The 18,778-nt window shown below is 34.3% G+C and overlaps 1 protein-coding gene across 5 annotated transcripts in view; it reads right to left on the bottom strand.

Annotated features, from left to right (window-relative positions):
* The window catches only part of SNTG1 (syntrophin gamma 1), a 347,398-nt gene that overhangs the window by 131,941 nt on the left and 196,679 nt on the right, over positions 1-18,778 (bottom strand). For 2 of the 5 annotated variants that reach the window (XM_072852508.1, XM_072852510.1), the window contains exons 2-6: positions 12,905-12,961; positions 6,733-6,942; positions 5,803-5,860; positions 3,111-3,154; positions 2,962-3,003 (exon numbers count right to left, since the gene is read on the bottom strand). In XM_072852508.1, the coding sequence (XP_072708609.1) occupies positions 2,962-2,972 (11 nt within the window). In that variant the 5' untranslated portion in view covers positions 2,973-3,003; positions 3,111-3,154; positions 5,803-5,860; positions 6,733-6,942; positions 12,905-12,961. Of the gene's footprint in view, positions 1-2,961; positions 3,004-3,110; positions 3,155-5,802; positions 5,861-6,732; positions 6,943-12,904; positions 12,962-18,778 lie in introns of those variants that run through there. The other 3 variants (XM_072852507.1, XM_072852506.1, XM_072852509.1) reach the window with 2 other exon arrangements.

The following is an 18,778-nucleotide window of genomic DNA, read 5'->3' on the forward strand; positions in this document are numbered from 1 at the left end:
TAGAGGCTTCTAGTAAGGTACACTAAGAATTTAATAAATCTACCTATCCAGTCTTATAGAAGTCTTATCTATCTATCTATTTATCATCTATCTGCCTACCTACACATCTACCTATCTATTTGTCGGATTCAGGCTTCAGATTATAGTATATTTCTTGGGTAACGGGATCTGTGCATCACTGAATACTATGTCACCAGATCTAATAACTAATGAAAGATAATAAAGACAACAAAGGAGAGCCCACAAGTGTTAAGCCAACTAAGTTCACTATATATTGGGGAAAGATTCTCCCTACTATGAAAGATGGCACTAATTTGATTAAACTACTTAATTTTGAAATTCAAATAATTTTATATACATAGTATAGTTATCAGTAAAGCATGGTGAAATACCAGGGCCAACTAATCATCAGTGTAATACAACAGGCTGCAGTGATTATGCCACAGGTCTTTTCATTGCAGAGCTATGAAGATATGACATATGCTTAAAATGTTTCTGCAAGCAGCAAGAAGTTTTGGATCTAGAAGAAGAATGAACACTCATAGGATGCACACTGCAGATACAAGTCTGAATTTTCTGTGGGCATCTTCAGCTTTACACACTGCAAAAAATTCCAACCTGCTTTACAATGAGTATCTTCTAAGACATTAAGACAATCCAAAACACTAATATATTCTCACATAATATGATACCTGCTAAGTCTTAATTAGTTACAGAAAAAAAACCAGAAAGAAACAAAGCTCTGAGCTCATGTACCTTGCATAGACATTTGAAAAGTACCTAGATGCAATAAGGATTGAAAATTAAGTTTCCACTGCTGTTCAACTCCCTGCTGTGAGCAACTGTGCTCCACACACTTCCTATCTTCTCTGTTACCTTGAGATTAGAGCTACAGACCCTGTATTTGATAAAGACACTGCAAGAGAGAAGTGCTAGAACAACTCAAACTGCAAAGGGCATGCTGCAGACAAAATCCCACCTATAACTCCTGCTGGCAGACCAACTGATGTACTTGCCCTTTACTCAGGGCTATGCCTAAACCCACAGATTACTGCACAATGCATAACCGTATCTATCATTACTATAGCAAGCTTTACAACAAATTTACTCCTCAAATATATAACATATGATAGTGAATGTTTCTAAAAAAAATAGATTATCAGATTTCATTTACCTTGGTTTTTATATTTATTTTCTATTTTATATTTATAACTCCTCTGCATATTTTAGTTTATGAAATGTCCATATGAAATTTCATAAACTAAAATATGCAGAGGAGTTATAAATATAAAATAGAAAATGTCATATGGACATTTTATCTTATTTAAATATTGCTCAACATTTACTATTAATTCTTAAGAATTATTCTTAGTTAGGATAAAGATTTAATTTAAAATTTTTCTGCTTGTTAAATTCCTAAAACACTTGCACGTACACAAATGGACATTCAAAACTGGTAAGATACACTCTTTTTTTTTTCAGAGAGAATTATCTGTAAGGACTTTTGGGCAAACAAGGTATAAAACAAAATTTAACATGATGACACTTGCTACTCTATGTCAATATGCACCTTTTAGCTTTTCCAAAATCTCTTTTTTTCCATGAAAGTGTTTAAAGCTGATCATAAATAGCCAACAGATTTATGTATAATTGTAATGGTTAAGAGATTGTCCCAGAAAAAAAGAAAAAAAAATCCTGGTGTTCTTACCAGTTTTCAATATGCCTTTGAGTGTTCAGGTCTACACTTTTAGTAGTATCTTTTTCTCATGTCATGAAATTCCAACAGCCTATTTAAATTCCATTGAGAGATTTACCATTTTAATGCATATTAAACCAAACAACTGTGGTAAGCTTATAAAAGATTAAAATCTGATCACTGTTGCAAAGCCAAAGCTTAAAAGTACTATCAGCCTATGTATACAGAAGGTGGTATGATGAAGGCTCTGAAGAATGAAGCATGATTTGCAGCACAAATTTCCAACACAAAAACAGTGCACAAAAGCACTCTGAGATGGGGAATAGTGCAGGGATCTTATCTTTCAGCCTGCACTAACTTGTTAATCAGAACTTCATCTTTATTAACTCTTGCTTTCTATACCTGAATGGCATACGTTCAATGATCTGCCATATAACAGAATGCTGTATGAAATATAGAGCATCTTTGAATTGGCAAAGCAAGTTTTAGAAAAGTAAACTTTTGAATATAACATTACTACATTATTCTAAAAATTCAGGTACAAATTCTTTGGAGCTACACAGGATTTAAAGATAATTTCTTTGGTAATCTCATTTCTGTCTTCTTTTCTGAAATATAGGGTTTCCTACTTCTGAAAGTACTTAAGAAGAGTCAAAAAGTCAAATATAACAAAAGTACATGATAATTTAGCAAAGATGACTTACCAAGGGAACCAGCCTACTATAGAGCTCACAGCTTCTCTAGAAGGAATCTCCTTAATACGCTATTATTTTAAACCCGTATTGATAACAGCTTAACTGAAGGAGAGCATCCTCATAAGTAACAGCCAGAGAATGAAAGGCAGATGAATAATTTTGTTTCAATTTTTAAATAGGATTAAAACCAACCAAACAACAAATCTCCAACATAGTGCAAATTACAGCTTTTGAAATTAAAACGACCTCCCACCACCAGAAAGGTGTAGCACTGTTGAAATTTGATAGCTATAAGCCAGAAGAAGAAATGTTGGAATATGTTCAGCTAAAATCTGCATAATAAAATAATCACCTTTACTATAGAAAAGCCTATCTGAGAACAGCAATTACAACAAACTTACAAAGAAGAGATTGCACTAAGATCTTAGTTGCTTGCCATGCTAGAAGGTACAGTCATATTTGTTTAGGAATAACAATAATACAACTGATACCAGCACATTGCTATCAGCGTACACTATCATCTTAATAACTACAAAAGACAAAAATAGACTAAAAAACAGAAAAGCTCACCACTTCTTCATGCCTGCATTTTCTCACATTAATTCCATTAATCTGTTATTAAAAAGATAAAGAGGAGACTTACTCTACATTTCATAAGTATAGATTTCATTTCACTTTTCTAGAAAAATATAAACAAAAGAACTTGCAATTTTACTCACCTGTAGAATTGCATCTCCTATAAAGAGCAAACCTGAAAGTTCCGCTGAAAACAGAAAGCATATTTTTCACTTTTTTTGTACAAAACAACCCACATTTCGTGTACCTGTATTCCTATTTAATTTTTTTATATAATCTTTTAAAAATTTAAACAAAAATCTAATAAAAAATCCAACATACAACTTCAAAATAAATTATTTGGATTTTTTTTTAATCCCAAAATATCAATTTTACAATGAAAGAGTGTACCCAGCCCAAGTACAAGACTATGAAACATCTTCCATCAGTCACTAGCACCTTTCAGGCCATTATGGTGAGGTATGGCATTCTTTTCTGAATAGAAAATGACTGTAGGACTATGTCCTATTTGCCTGTGAGAGATTGTTTTTTACAAACTCTGAGGAAAAAGCAACATGGGGACTCCAGAGTTACTTACGAATGACAAATTTAACTTGTAAGCTTTTAACAAAGATACTTTAGATCCTGCATCTTTGATAAACTCAGTGCAGTATTTATGCTGGATAACATTTTATATGCTGAAGAGCTAAACAATCAGTATATAGTACAAAATTACCAGCCAAACTGAATTTGATTTTTAAAACAAAGCTATACCCTATAAATCACAAGGGAATTCACAAAATCTAATTCTACAGTTGCAATTTTAAGATATTATGTGGTGTTACAGAGCTATCTAATGCAAGTATACTTTATAAATACACAAGAAATACAACAAAGATTATTTAAGTGTCTGTAAAGAAATAAATAACCCCTAACATGAGATTTAAGGAATGTTAACAGATTATATGGGATTATTTATCTACAGTATTTCAAAACATCCAACACACAGAAGACTGTGATGACACAGAAAAGACTAGAATTGGACTTGACCCAAAAACTTTACTTATTTATTTGAGTTGTAAAACTGGAATAAATATTGACATAAATTATGATACTCAAGTACGTGTTTTAAGGACTGGTCGTATTAGCTAGATGTAACAAAGGATGCTTAAATTACTGGAGGATAGACATTCTGGTTTGGTTTTTTATATTTTCTTAAATAAATGCATATCTCAATATTCTTCTTCAGACACTGGGTTTGCACGTACTAACACTTCATGTATGACCTAGTGTGCTAGCCTAAGCACTTTATGTGCATCACTGGTTTTAAGAACTGCATCAAATGTCACATTCTTGTTTAGAGCTGGAGTCAGTTGGGAGGAGGGCAGAACTAAGCCTGCAGAGCTTTGAGGTACAGGCTCTGGGTCAAACAGCATTTTCTGTATCAAAGATCCATAGTACAGACACAGGGCATGACACTTTCTACACCACAAGACAGTAGTCTCCTACACAAGAGATGTCCCTCAAAACTAGCTCTAGAAATCAGCAGTATTTTTATTGAAAACAGTAATGGTGATTATATTGCAGCTAGGTTTTGAGGTTAGAAATAACACATCAGTTACTGCAGCAAAAAAATAACAACAAAAAATAAAACAGTGTGCACTTTTGTGTGCTCAATTAAACTGAAGTCTATCTTTCTTATTTTTCCTGCAGTGCTTAATAGCATTTTAATAGCTAGTGTAGGTAATATATGCCACATTATTATGTATTACATACTTGTATGTATACTGAAAAGAACGGAGTCACAAGTATAACTTCTTAAGGTTAACCTTATTGCCTTCCTTAGGGGCTCATTCCATGCTACTCTATAGCCTCTCTACATACAACTTCCACATCTACCTTTCAGAGCTGGCTTTCAGTTCTCAACACGCTGACTCCACTGTACCTCTCTTTAGCTGTGTGGGTGAATATGAGATTTTTTTATGCTGGCACATTTTAATTTTGCAGAAGCAGCATGCTAGAATTATTGCATTACAGATGGAAGGAAATGCTTCCAAGTTTACGTTTCTGACCTTACACAAATGTACACAAATATACACAAACATAACACAGATATTAAATACACCATACTAGTATTGATTCACAACCTTCATCTCTCATTGCGCAGGTCATGAGCTGTTTAACCATTATCCATCTTCCTAGCACATATTATATCATTCCAATAATTTCAAAACATTGCCAGTTAAAAACAGTACAGAGATTCAGCACCAGCTCGGCTTGCATTAAAAATAAGTATGGTTAAGACGTTATGCAGTACCAGTTTTGCTATGTATGACTTGCTGCAAAGACTTACACAGCACAGCGTCTAATGCTGAAATAACATGGGGGTATTATCAAGGTTCTGCCATTACCCACCCCTGTCTGAGTACTACCCTACTAACCAGTATAAAAAGACATGCATTGTCTTCTTGTGTTACCATGCTTTAATGGCCAAACATTTGATCTGCTACAGCTTCCTGGCAATAACCATTTGGAAATAAAAGCCACAAAATCATTAACTTCTTTTAAATTTGTTAAACATTTTCATTCTCTAAATACCTTCCTATTTCTCTCCTTAAAAATAATGCTTAACAAGAACTTTTTTTTTTAAATCATGTTGAAGACTGTTTACAAAATATTCCAAATACAAATTCTGTACTTTTTCAGAGAACAGCTCTGAGGAAGAGAGAGATCATAATGACATGGAGAGAGAAATGGTATACAAATAGCATTTAACATTTCCTGAAGAATCTCAAGACTTAATGAACCTTGCTTTAAGGAGCATGTCACAATACAGTGTACTAATCTGACACCCACCTCTTTGTTCTTTGGAAATCTTAGAAATGACCACTGGAATATTATGTTCTGCTCCACCCTGAAAACAGAATAAATGGCAATCTTGTCAGTCACTGAAAATATCTTTTTGCTTAAAATTATATTTTAACCTTTCTCTAATTGCAGTTTTCAGAGAGACTCAGAAAATAACTCTGATTCTGCATTTGTTCTTTTTTTAAAAAAATAAATATTTGATTTGGATTAATTCCTTATTGCGTCTCATAAAGTAGTTCTCAGTTGCCATCATCAGCTCAGGAAGTGAACTGAATGTTGTTCAAAACTCTGCAAGACTTGAAGAAAAAGGACATCAGTTTCTGTGAATTCTGAGAGTTTAATGTATGAAATCGTGTCCTGCAAAAGCAAAATGGCCATCACACTACAATGGCAGCCACGCCGTGACCACTTAGTTTTCATGCTGGCAAGAAACAAGTAAACAAAAGCCCAAGAAAAGCAAGTTTGGACTTTTCATCTCAAAAGCAGCCTTTATTTGTTTCCATCTCTGTCACACAAGCACAGAGTGAGCAAAGCAGTGGGATAAGTAACAAGGAACAGAAAAAGAAACATTAAGAAATGGAACAGCAGGTGTTCAATAAATGGGGGGAAATAAAGGAAAGCTGGATGGTAATTCAACAGTTCGACAGCAATTCAATGCTGTTGCTTTATTCAATTTATCCTGTTGGGACTGGAAATGTTCATGGTGCTTAAGAATAAAGTATTAAAAAGAAACCTTAAATAAAAAGGAAAATCAAAGAAAGAGAAAGGCAAATGCACACAGAGACACAAATATTTTTTCCTCTGTAGAGAGCATCAAAGTGTAAGCCTGAATGTAACCTGTACAAATTCAGACCATCAGAAATGACAGTCTGCCACACTGTTATTTTGCCTAGGAATCCTGGTTAAGGGTTTGCTTACTCTTCTCTTCAGCAGACAGATTTTTCTTTGGAAAGAACGGCTTTCTTAGGTCCAGGCATCCAGTGTCAAGGTGTGGAAAGGACTGACATGGGTATTTTGATGGTCTAAGGAACAGTACGTATCCCTTCTTCATGCAATAAACAGTCATTTGAAACTGAACAGACTCCTGCACTCAACAGCTATTTCTGTCATGGAATAAAGATGAATATCCTGTGAAACCAAAGAATTTTAAATAGGATTAAAGTTCCTTCTGCTAGTGGCTATCAATGCAAATGGTCCTAAAAACACTGAGTTAATAGGGATCTCAGTAATATTACAACACTTATATGTCTACAAAAAAAGTTCTACTGGCATTGCACGAGATGAGTGTTGACAAGCACAGAATGTATTGATATTTGTAGCATGGACTGAGTATTCACAAAGACCATGAGGCTACCTTCATTTCAGTCAGGCTAAGATATGTATTCAGACTAAATAAATTGTGGCATTATAACTTGCTGAGTATCTTTCAATGCTTTTCACCAGAGGAACAGCAACAGTAAAAGTTGGCTTCACTTAAGATAATCAGTTCAAGCTCATTAAATTCATAGGACTTAAGCTACACCCTCCATATTTTTTCTTAGTCACATGCACATTTAATTTCTTCCAAATTTTTCAAACAAACAGAAAAATAATTGTGTCAGTTCTCTTCCTAAGACTCCAATGTTACACAAAGATTGCACTATCCAGGACATTTGAAGCTCAGCGAAGGAGTGTAGGCTTTAAAGCTCAGCATAGCTAACATAAGTCCTTTTTTCTCAGTAAAATGGCCTCCCTCCCTCCTTAGACTCAGCTCTCCAGTAAAGAGGGAAATTACTGTTATTACTAAGCCAGCCTGCAATGCACACACCATGATTATTCCTCTCTCCCTCACTATATCTACTAAATCAATTTACACTGCAGATTGAAGAAGCATTCAGTAATGTCCTACTGAAGAAAATTATCTCCTCTCACTGCATCACAGTCTGGCCAGTATGAAGTATTCCTTTTAAATTAGTCATAGGAGGTGTTGCCTGCTATTCTAAGAAACAAAAACTCAAAATGGGAAAGAGAAAATAGTTGACCACCTGTCTATACCCAGTCATCGTTAGAATTTGCAGCAAGCTAAAAAAGCTGTATATATTCTGCAACATCTTGTTGAATACTACTTCAGATTGACACTGCAGCCTTGCATCCTGCATCCTCCATACTTGATTCTCTGTCCTGTAGAACAAAAAGTGTATGCGTGTCTAAATTCTGGTTTTATAGGCTCAGGAGATACTCTACTGAAGAAACCTCTGGGACAGAGGACACTTTTCCATTGTTTTAAATTTTCCCTCCCTCTAGTGTGCACATGTAGTTATAACCTCAGAGCAGAGGAGGGAAAAAAATATGTCAAGTAATGATGCTGAAGTCTTAACGGCTCAGACCTCTACCAGACTCTAACACCGATCTCTGTAATGCAAATTTTCTTTGTAATTTTTCCTAAAGCAGGCAAGGATGAGACTGGAATAAAGGTAGCTGCCCACCTGCGGAGGTGGTCCTGCTAGAAGAGGCCGAGGAAGCTCTAATCACTGGCAGCTGTTTGAAGCTCACTGTCCTGGATGTTGGCCATTATTGGTAGGAGGTCACCCACACCTCCTTTCCAAGTGTCGCATGATACAGTTCTAAAGATTTTTTCTTACCCCAGTTTTTATGTATGAGGGTTTTTTCTGAAGTTTTAGTCATATGAAAAATAAGGCGACTGAAACTAGTAACTTTTATTGACAAATGCTGTTTTTGTGTTTGACTCCAAGTATAATAAGAAAATTACTATTTTGTTTTTCCAAGCAGAGAGAGTCTATACAAAATTAGACCAATTGTTAGACTTTAGCATCCTCAGAGTTAGACAACGTAGGGGACATTTTTATTTCATACTAAAAGGCAACATTTATTCCACTAACGAAAATGGGTCTGTTTGTTTTAGCTTTAAGGTCTAGTGGCACAATGTGGCTCATGTCTATGAGGATAAACTATCTTCCCAACTGAAAAAGGGTGACTTTATACATGTTGCCTATTGGAAGCAGTCCATGTAAAGCTCTGAACTGTATTCACAGACTGTCTTAGAGAATACTAGTTGGTGTAAGCCAAAACCGTGCCAGGAATCATGGTAGCAATTAAACAATAAGGACAATAATGTGCCAATGTTAATTGCCACTTTTAAACTTTTCTTTTAGATAGAATAGTGTAGCTGGAACCAAAATGCCACTTCCAAAATGCATTCAACACCAACTTTCGCAAGTACACAAGCCTTTAAAGATGAAAAGATAAATTTTTAAACTAAAAGCTAGGTGATTCATCTATTAATTAAAACTTTCTAGCCTTTTTATTTTATTTTTTAGTGTTTCAATTTGAAACACAGAGAAAATGTTAATTAAAAAATATCATAGAATGAATGAAGAGGAAGAGAATTATCTAAGTATGTACATAAGCATGAGCGGGACAGGTGCACGTGCTTGCTTTAGTAATTTTTTGATCAAGTCAAACTGAAAAGTCAAACTGAATCTCAGCAGATCCACAATGCTGTTCATCATTTAAAAAGAATGATCAAAACAGAGGCAGGAAAATGGCACTGTACAGAGTCCTGGTAGCCAGGAGTCAGACTGTAACTGCAAAACTTAATTTATTTAATGAACTAGCAATTTTATTGCCTATTTCTGCAAGAACACTACACTCCAATTATTGAGAAACATGTTCTTTCAGAAGTCATACACTTAGCAGCTTCTTGTGTCAAATCTCTGCATCTCAAACTTGTCAGAGATGTGATAAATGACTGAAATACTACACTACACTTATCAATTTCTATATCTAACTCCATGGCTATTCCTTCACACACAGAGGTTTATTACTGAGGGTTCTAAAGGGGATTCAGAAATTAGAAAGTAATTCCTTCTGAAGAGTGTAAAACAGATCAGTTCTGCTTCAAATTCAATCACACTTTTACCATTAACTTCAATAAAATGAAGTACAGCAAAATACAAAACAGTTTGTTTTTGTTCTTTCAAACCTTCCAAGAGTGGATTATAAGCATTTTTTTAAAGGGTTAAAGGGGTTAAAAAAAAAAAATTGTTTGGATCTTGTGTAAAAATCAATCTCACAAGCAGGTTTTTTTAAGCAGTTAGCTGAATCTCTGATTTTTACAAATATAGTTGGAGCACCCAGATTATAACACAAAGGAAGAAAGTTCCCCTCATAGACAAGTCACCAAAAGATAACTAGGCAGTTTCATTTTGGAATTATTAACATTTTGACCTTCTGCTCTTCAGGGAAAAAAATTTCCAAGGGTCCAGAATACTTAAGGTGGGATAAGACACTTCCAAAATTTACTCAAGAGAAAGTTAAAAGGTGGCTTGACCATGTGAGATTTCTGATAGCAAATGGGTGTTTAAGTTAGCAGAAAAAAAGCATGATAATGCCCTAGAGCTGAATGCCAAAACTAGACAAATTCATATCAAAGCACAAGCAAATATTTTAAAGTGAGGGTCATTAATCACTGTACTGCTGTAACACGCACCTCAGATAAACTGCATTCTCTGATATACACCACTGCCAGAAAGTAAATCCTCAGATAACCCCCATCTTTAAATAATCTGAGAGTAGCAAGACAACAGGAACTACTGTAGTACGTGGGGTTGTGAGACAGAGTTACTGAAACAAGGAGGAAAGGCCTCAGTCCTCCTGTGTCCCACAGCGTGACTTGTAGACCTCTACTTTAAGGCACTATTACACAATAATTACTTTTCTATTTAAAACTAATAATAAATATAAGTCCTTTATTAAAGTTCAGGAATCTTCCAAAACTAAGCAAAACAAAACAAAACAAAGTAACAAACTGTTGTTCATCTGCAAGAGGAAGCATACTGTGATTGAATAGTACCTTTTAAAACAGAAAACTGGCACTTTTCAGAATATTTGGAACTGACATTGACACTTCACGGCATACCTAAAAAGTCAATTTCAGTGAGTCTTCATAAAGTTTGCCTACCAAGCTACAAAAAACATTATTTAAGTTCCAGTTCTAAGTTGTTTCTTACTATTAGCTTAAAATGATAATAGAAGATTATATTGATTAATTAGTTGTTTTAGATTGTGTTGGCTATCCAATTGCTTGTCAATCTTTCTTTTTGAGACTGTAGGATTACTAATAAAGGTATCTAGAAAAAGAGCTACCACGTTCCTTGATTTTTAAAAATAAATCATTAAAAAAAAAAAAATCATACTGCTTGATACACATCGACAGAATATCACAGACCATAGAATTCTACTTGCCATTTTCATTACCTAATCTACACTATCCAAGTAAGTTTGAATTTCCTTTGTTGAAAGAAATCTCTTTGCTATTTAATGACATCTGTTGAAGGGATTCCATCACCTGATTGTTAGTTACTCCAAAAATTAAAAGAAATCATCTATTCATGCCTGAATTTATGTAGCTTCACCTTTCCACTACTTACATTAATTTTGATCAAAATATCTATGCAATAAAATAAACCTAGAAAATGTTTAAATAATTTAATTTAAAGCCTTTATCTGTAAATTCTATTGCAGATGCTTGTAATAAACTTGATAGTTTTTTATTGTTATTTTTTTCTATTCAAATAAGATCTTATTAAAAAAAAAAAATAAAATTCCCTTCCAGGCTGAATTCACAATCTGTTTTGGCACTTTAAAATACTTTTGCAATTTCCAAGAATTTTCTTCAAAACAATGGATATCTTGCTCTAAAACTTTAAGAATACCTTACTCCACTAATTTAAGAAAGACCATTGCACATTCACTATTTAATTTACATTTCTCAATGACAGTTTATTTTATACAATGTACCTGATACTTAAATAATGTGATCTTGAGCTTGTCAGCAATTTTAATTGTAAAAGATAACCCATTATAATGTATAACTAAAAAATCAATTTTATTGACTCTTGATGAGATTTGCTCTCCAAACCTCAAAAGCCCTTATTATAACCAGTTATTTCTTAGCACCAGCTAAATAAAACCTCATTCACCCATATTCTTGATTTTACACTGACATGTATTACTTCATCATTATTCAGCGAATTGTAACCTATAATTATATTGGAGGAAAATAACTTGTGTGCTGTTGACTAAACTCATGAGAAACTTTGGCCACAAAATAGTAATTAGTTTTCCTTGAATAAAGGTTTTAGTGGGTTAAGACAATAACAGCAAGTGTACCAAGACATATTTTAAAAACTAGTATTTCTATTCAGCAATATTCTTATCAATGACAACACAAATGCACATTAATCCCTCTTTTGAGTCACTTCTTACAATGTCAGTACTAGCAGATGTTCACAGGAAAGTCTATACTTTCAGTTTACATGCATAATTTAAGCCTCTTTGCATTCATGTGAAGTACATTTCACTTTTTTAATTGCTATCTTGAGACAGAGGACTGCTGTGTTTAGAAGATAAAATTAATGTTGTGTTGTCTACACTGAGATTCAAAGCTAAGGTAAGGCTTTCAAAATCATAGATTATGATGACAAAAATTAACTATTCCTCCCTCTCCTCATCCCTCCCTCCCTCCCTCAAAAAGGATCACCTACACTTACATATGTTCTTAAATCTTACTGAAGAAAGCAAAAATATGGTAACATGATAAATTGCTGCCTTTGCTTGATCTACAGCAAAATAAACCATACGAGAAAGCAATAACACTGTCTGTCCTACTAATGAACTGCAGTGAACTAATGTGATATTCTTTGTAGGAGAATTGATGATGAACATATTGGTTGTTCCATGTGCCTGCCACTGTAATTTAGCATTCATTAATAAATACTTAAATTAGAGTGCTGTTGAACAAAAGTACAGTCTGTGCAGTTGCAAACACTTTTCAACTCTCATATCAAATCTTTTACAGAGCTGCTCAGCTTGAACCTTAAGGGAATGATCTTTCCATTGCCTTCCATTCCACAGGGCAGTGTAGTTGCTGGTTGCCTACTGTGACAGTATCTAACATCCTAGAACATGTTTGCTCTCTGGTTTCTAGTCCTCTACAATATAGTTTGTCCTCATTAAAAGTAACATTAACTGTATACAAAGACACTTTTTGTGTAACGTGGAATAATAGACCAAAAAAAAATCATCCTACCTTTATACTTAATCCAAATCCTCCTACAGTCTGTCTTCTAATTGTTACTGTTCTTTCCTGGAAAAAAAATAAAGCAAGTTTTGTTAGATTTAATGTTTTCTGCCATAACATCTATATTCACACTTCAGTAAGTTGTTTCTGTGCTTCCATCCTACATTGATTTTTCTTGTTTTAATAAACTTGTGAGTTCCTGAATGCGAAAATCCCATGAAACCTATGCTGCAGAGGAAAAAGGTGGAAGAAAAGCAGAGGTCCTGTCTCAGACAAAAATTCATTTGTTCAATTCATACCATACTAGCAAGTACTGCAATGCAATAAGAACAGAACTGTAGAGTTTAACAGTTAGTGCACAACACACGCATTTCAGAGGTATTAACCTTGACCAGTCCTAGATTGGTCCCATGTGCAGATTGAGCACTACATGCTGAAGTACATAAACTGCACTCCTGTAGCATATTTTCTAATTTAGTTTCATCCAAAAGGAATACAGCTTGTGTACTCCAAGACCACTCAGTGATGTGAACCAAAGCATGATAAGTGCACATGATCCAGAAATTCATTTCAAAGCACAGTCCTGATCTAAATTAAAAAACTAATACAAACACAGACACTGTTGACCTTAAAGTTAGGTTTAAAAATTGTAAGCAATGATTTAAAGGGTGTTGTTACAGACAGAATTATTTAAAACAGACAATTCTTTTTCTTTTGTTGCTCATCCTAAAATTTGTTCTGTAAAAACTGTAGGCTAGTATCTGTCTTAGATATGAACATTTACAAAAAAGACTTTTTTTTTTCTAGTCTGTCTTGTTGACTTTATTCCCAAAGATCATTTAGAATCAGTCAATTTGGTTATCTCTAAAAAATCTTAGTAGCAGATATACCACATGTCCAGATACAAATATATGGAATATATAGATTTTTTAGTGCCCTCTACATGCGGTCTAGATTTTATACTCATTTCATTATATATATTACATAGCATAAGTCTGCATATGTATTTTATCTATATATGTTCATATATTTCAAGACAATCAGCATAGATTGCCAGTGTCAGTCAGATTTGAATAAGTCTCTCATCAGAAACGTACCAGTGAGAGAGAGGATGAAATATCTATAGAGCTATTTTTTCTTCCTTACTTCATACACAGAAAGGAAAAGAAAGGATGCAGGGCTACCACATAAGAGTTTTGGAAAACTGATATTGCTGGATTTGGGGGAAAATCCAGTTGCCTTCTTTTTCACATTTGTGACAAATAAGAATTGTGTAACTGCAGAAAGAGCAAGCATAAACTAGTCAAATGTTTTGGATGGCAAGACAAAATGGATTGCCTAAAATGAGACTTTCCATTTATTTATTTAGGCTAATGCTTGTAAATGTTTAATCTAAGAAAGAGGTAGATAATTTTGCTGTTAAATGGCCAAACATTTCAATTTTTTTTTTTTTGACATGTGAAATGCTTGAAAAAAATATACTCCTATATTTGTAACCCACAAATAAATGTGTAGCATGGCAATAGAGGAATATATGGCTATCCTGTTTCATCCATGTGCTTCTGCACTGTTCAGAGGGACCAGAAGAGCCTTCTCGGCTCTCAATTCACACCTTCCAGGAAGAAACTTTCATAAGGAAGTTCCCAGAAACTAGGTCAATCCACAAAGTTATTTCACTTCAGGCCACAAACTGTACTGAGAAAACCTTTTGTCTGCCAGGAGGTTTCAGCCACAGGTAATGCTGCAGTCGATATATTCAGGATAAATGACTATAGGCCACAGTCTGATGTGTGGTCTGAGCTGAGTTTACACAAATGAACATGAAACACTCAGCTGTGGCTCCACTGGTAACTGTATTTTTCCTGTTAACTCCACCTCATTTCCAGCTCCAGCTTGTGTTGAACATCTAGTTAAGAACAGAATCTTGACTTGTACTGTCTAGTCAATACATGCTAGTGTTTTTGTTATACATCCTCAAATCAAATAGAAAATACTTGTGTTACCTAAGATGTTGAAAAATAGCAACCTTTTAATAAACTGGCTTGATAGTATTACCTTAACCATGAAGGAATAAAGAATATCACACTTTACAATTAAATTGCAAATGAAATAGTATGCTCAGTGAAAAACATAAATCTTCATTAAAATCCGTAGTTCATGATACGTCAGTAGTCACTGTAAAGTTTAAATAGTGGCACCTGAATATGTTCTAAGCTGGAGCTATGCTTTTAAAAAGCCTAATAGAAAGCTGTCCTGCAGAATATTTCTACCCTTGTTGTTGTCTTTCTTAGCACAACACACACACAAGTACCCATATAAAAGAGTCAATAAAATATTCTTTCTGGTTTTCACTCAAGCAAAGGCAGAATCAAGCCAGCCCTGAAAACACCTGATTTGGGGTCTTTTGTGAGTTTACCAGTGCTGTCTGACAGGAAACTAGAAACATTTTACACTGGAGTTCGGCATTACTTTTGAAGAGAAAGAAATGCATGTTTCAGAAATACTTTGCTAGCACAGCAGAGTACTAAATAGACAAAACTGTGTACAAGTAAGCAAAGGGAACAGAAAAATTTCAAGCAATTGTAATTTTCCAGCACAACATAGTTTATCAGGGGATTTCATCTGGTATTTTTTCTAGGTTCTCTTCTATTTCCGTTGAGAGTAGATATTAAATGTTTCAGATCTGGACTGTTACTGAACTGAACTGAACTTTAAAAACATACTGCAAACTAGATCCACTCGAGTGATATGTTATGTGTAATGAAGGCATTGCATTGTATTTAACCTAGGCTAATTCAACACACTTCTCAGTCTTACAATAAAGAAAGAAATATTACTTTGGTGTATCTTAAGTGTAAAGACTTACATATTCTTCACAGCATGATAGCTAACAATTACAAACATGCAAACAATTAATGATCTTCAAAAATACAAATCACAATTACATATGAGTTATATACTTCATTAGTAAACCATCAATAATCCCCTATTCTGCAACTGCAAACCTCACATAAACAATATAGTGAAACAGCTTTTCCAGAACTGTCAGAAGCATCACACATATCATACACTAGAATTTTGGCTTAGGATCAGACCCCAGCTCTGATCAGCTCCTCTTTTTTTACCCAAAAGTTTAGAAGAAAAATGATAAGACTCATCTAACCACAGTTAATCCATCTGAAACTGAGCCATTGTTCAAGGCAAGTTTTCTCCTGTAAACAGTAAAGAAAAATAAATACATTCAATCCAGGTGAGTCAAAGCAGGTGCCCAAGTTAGGTGATAATCATCTTCATCATCTAGGTCCTCCATCAAGTATAGAGTCAGGATGTCAAATTTAACTTTGGAAAGACAAATCCCTCCCTTTAGAGTTGCAAAGTAACTTGAATAAGTATTTTGACGGTACATATCAGCTTTGAAATGTTTTGCCAGAAAACTCTTTTATGTGTGTAAGTTTTTCTTTGTGACTTGCATGTGACTTTCTGTATGTGACTTGCAAAAAGCTCCAAACCAAGCTTCATTTTCAGTGTCATCTTTAGCCAAGGTGAACTGAATAAAACTTGTCTGCAAAGCACTATATTTTAATTAAAATAGTATTTTTAATATAATGATCAATAAAGAAGTTTGACCAGCAAACTGAAGCAAATTATTTTGTTCTGATGCCTTTAATTAGCATTTCAAATGAACAATAACAATAACAAAATGCTTTTCACTGATCTAATAGCTTTAAGTTCTTAAAATGCTTTACAACTATTCATACGGTGACAGCTCTCAAAGGCAGCACATTTTGTACCAGTAAAGAAGTGTTCTAAGTATCCTGATTGATCATTTATGCTGTTCCAGGTTAAAGATAGTGCTGCTCCATTGATTCCAACTATCGGCTTAAAATAAAAACTAACTAAAAATCTGTGTCAGCTGTAGATTTGTCTATTAATATTTTACTTAGTTTTGCTTTCCCCTCTATTTGCACAGGGTAGTACTCTATGATTGAATTCGCAATGGTTTAACAAATTCCAAAAGCAACTTCATCTCCAACTTTACAAAATAAAACTTGATTGTGATGAAAAGCTACTTAGTTCAATACCAAGACTACACAAAATGTCCTGTGAGCTTGTAACTCCATTATCACATTTTATCTACATTACACCAAACAGAGGGAAAGTCAGAGCTCCTAGGATCCTTAAATGCAAGATTCAGAGCAGTGTTTTAGAAGCTGCTTCCTGGAACAGAACAAAAGGAGTTATCATTTTTTTGAAAAACTCAAAGCTGCTGCCAAGCTGTCAGCATTTTCCATGCCTCTAACTCAGAAAATTCCTCATCCACACATATGTTCATTGACTGGAAAGGAGAGCTAAGAGTTTTGCCAAAAAAATTCTTCCTCCGACCTATGCAGTGAAATAGAAGCAATTTTTTTTTAGGCTTTCATCAAACAGGTATTAACATTTCTCCTTAAAATCCATATGATCTTCTTGAGATCACGGACATCATCTTAAATGAGATTAGAAGTGAATAATGACCGTGTGAGCACACAGCAACAGTAAAGAATCAGGAAAGGAAAACAAATAATCCTATGTAATCATTAACTCTTTACATTCAGTCAACAGTTAATGTTATTTTTAACAGTTAAATCATAGGGCATAGTAAAGATTCAAATATTTCACACTGACTGGTATGTGATGTAAAAGAAAGTTTATAATTGCTTAACTGACTCTTAACAATAATGATTAATTAATAATACTTTCAAATTATTTATTCTATATAATACAAACCAGTAATCTAATGTGAACTAATAATCTGTCTGTATGAAAGTAGTCAAATAGCAGTTGAACAAAAGGACGAAGAAACTTCAAAACCCTTCATAAAACTGAGTTAACAACGTGTGAAACTTCAACATTCCATTACTCAACCTTTTTACTAGGATATAAATATTACATTTTTCAGTTTGGGACACTGGTGTGTCTGGTTATTCATCTTACAAGAGTAAAAGTATGAAGAATTAATTTGTCTAGGACAGAAAACAAGACCTCTCTTTTCACAGTGGATAGAACAGACACCAAGGTACTATACATATGGAAGAACATGGAAAAAAGCTGAATGGGTGCAGAACAAAACAGTAGGTGGGAAAAGAGGAATAGACATGGAGAGGAATCTACAATAGCACAGTAACATGGAAAAATGTAGGGAAAAAAAGGAGGAAAATGTTAGAATATAATTTTTAGAATGTGATAATGAAATCTAAAGATATAATCAAGACATTGGCAGCAACTTCATAGATCAACCTGTTAATATTTGATGTATTAATATCTTCAAGGCCATGCTCTCATGTAGTTTATCAGCTATTAGCAATCCCACTACATTTTGAAATAAGAAAATGTCATGAGATTTTTTTTTTTCATTGATTTATTTCATACATTTTCAAGAAGGGAGATTTTATATCCTCTTTTTGGTAATGCTTTGCTCTTTCTTACTGTCATTTCTTTGGATTAATTGACATGAGCAGTCAAACTTTACACTCATTCTGAGTGTAAAGGACACGGGACACAGGTCAGTCACATTTCCAATTTGAATTAATAGTGCTAACAAGGTTTGCGAGCAGACTTGCTAATCTATTAGCAACTTCCATCGTGTGACATTCAAAGCTTGTCTCCTTATTACAGTTCCTCATGCAACCGGAGAAGGTCAGCAGTAAGGGATGGCGGCAGAGTGCCTGGTCAATTGGAAATCCTCCTTCTGCAGCCGTGCTGGAGACTGAGGGTGGTAAACGCAGCTGCGTTGTGTAGACTGTTAACACTGACTGGAAAGAGCAAGAGCACTCGATCCTTTGCCTGTTCTCACTTCAAAATGTTCCCAGTCCTACAGCACATGCCTAAAACCAGAAACATTCA

The sequence above is a fragment of the Ciconia boyciana genome, chromosome 2 (genome assembly GCF_034638445.1).
Source record: "Ciconia boyciana chromosome 2, ASM3463844v1, whole genome shotgun sequence".
Classification (NCBI taxonomy): domain Eukaryota; kingdom Metazoa; phylum Chordata; class Aves; order Ciconiiformes; family Ciconiidae; genus Ciconia; species Ciconia boyciana.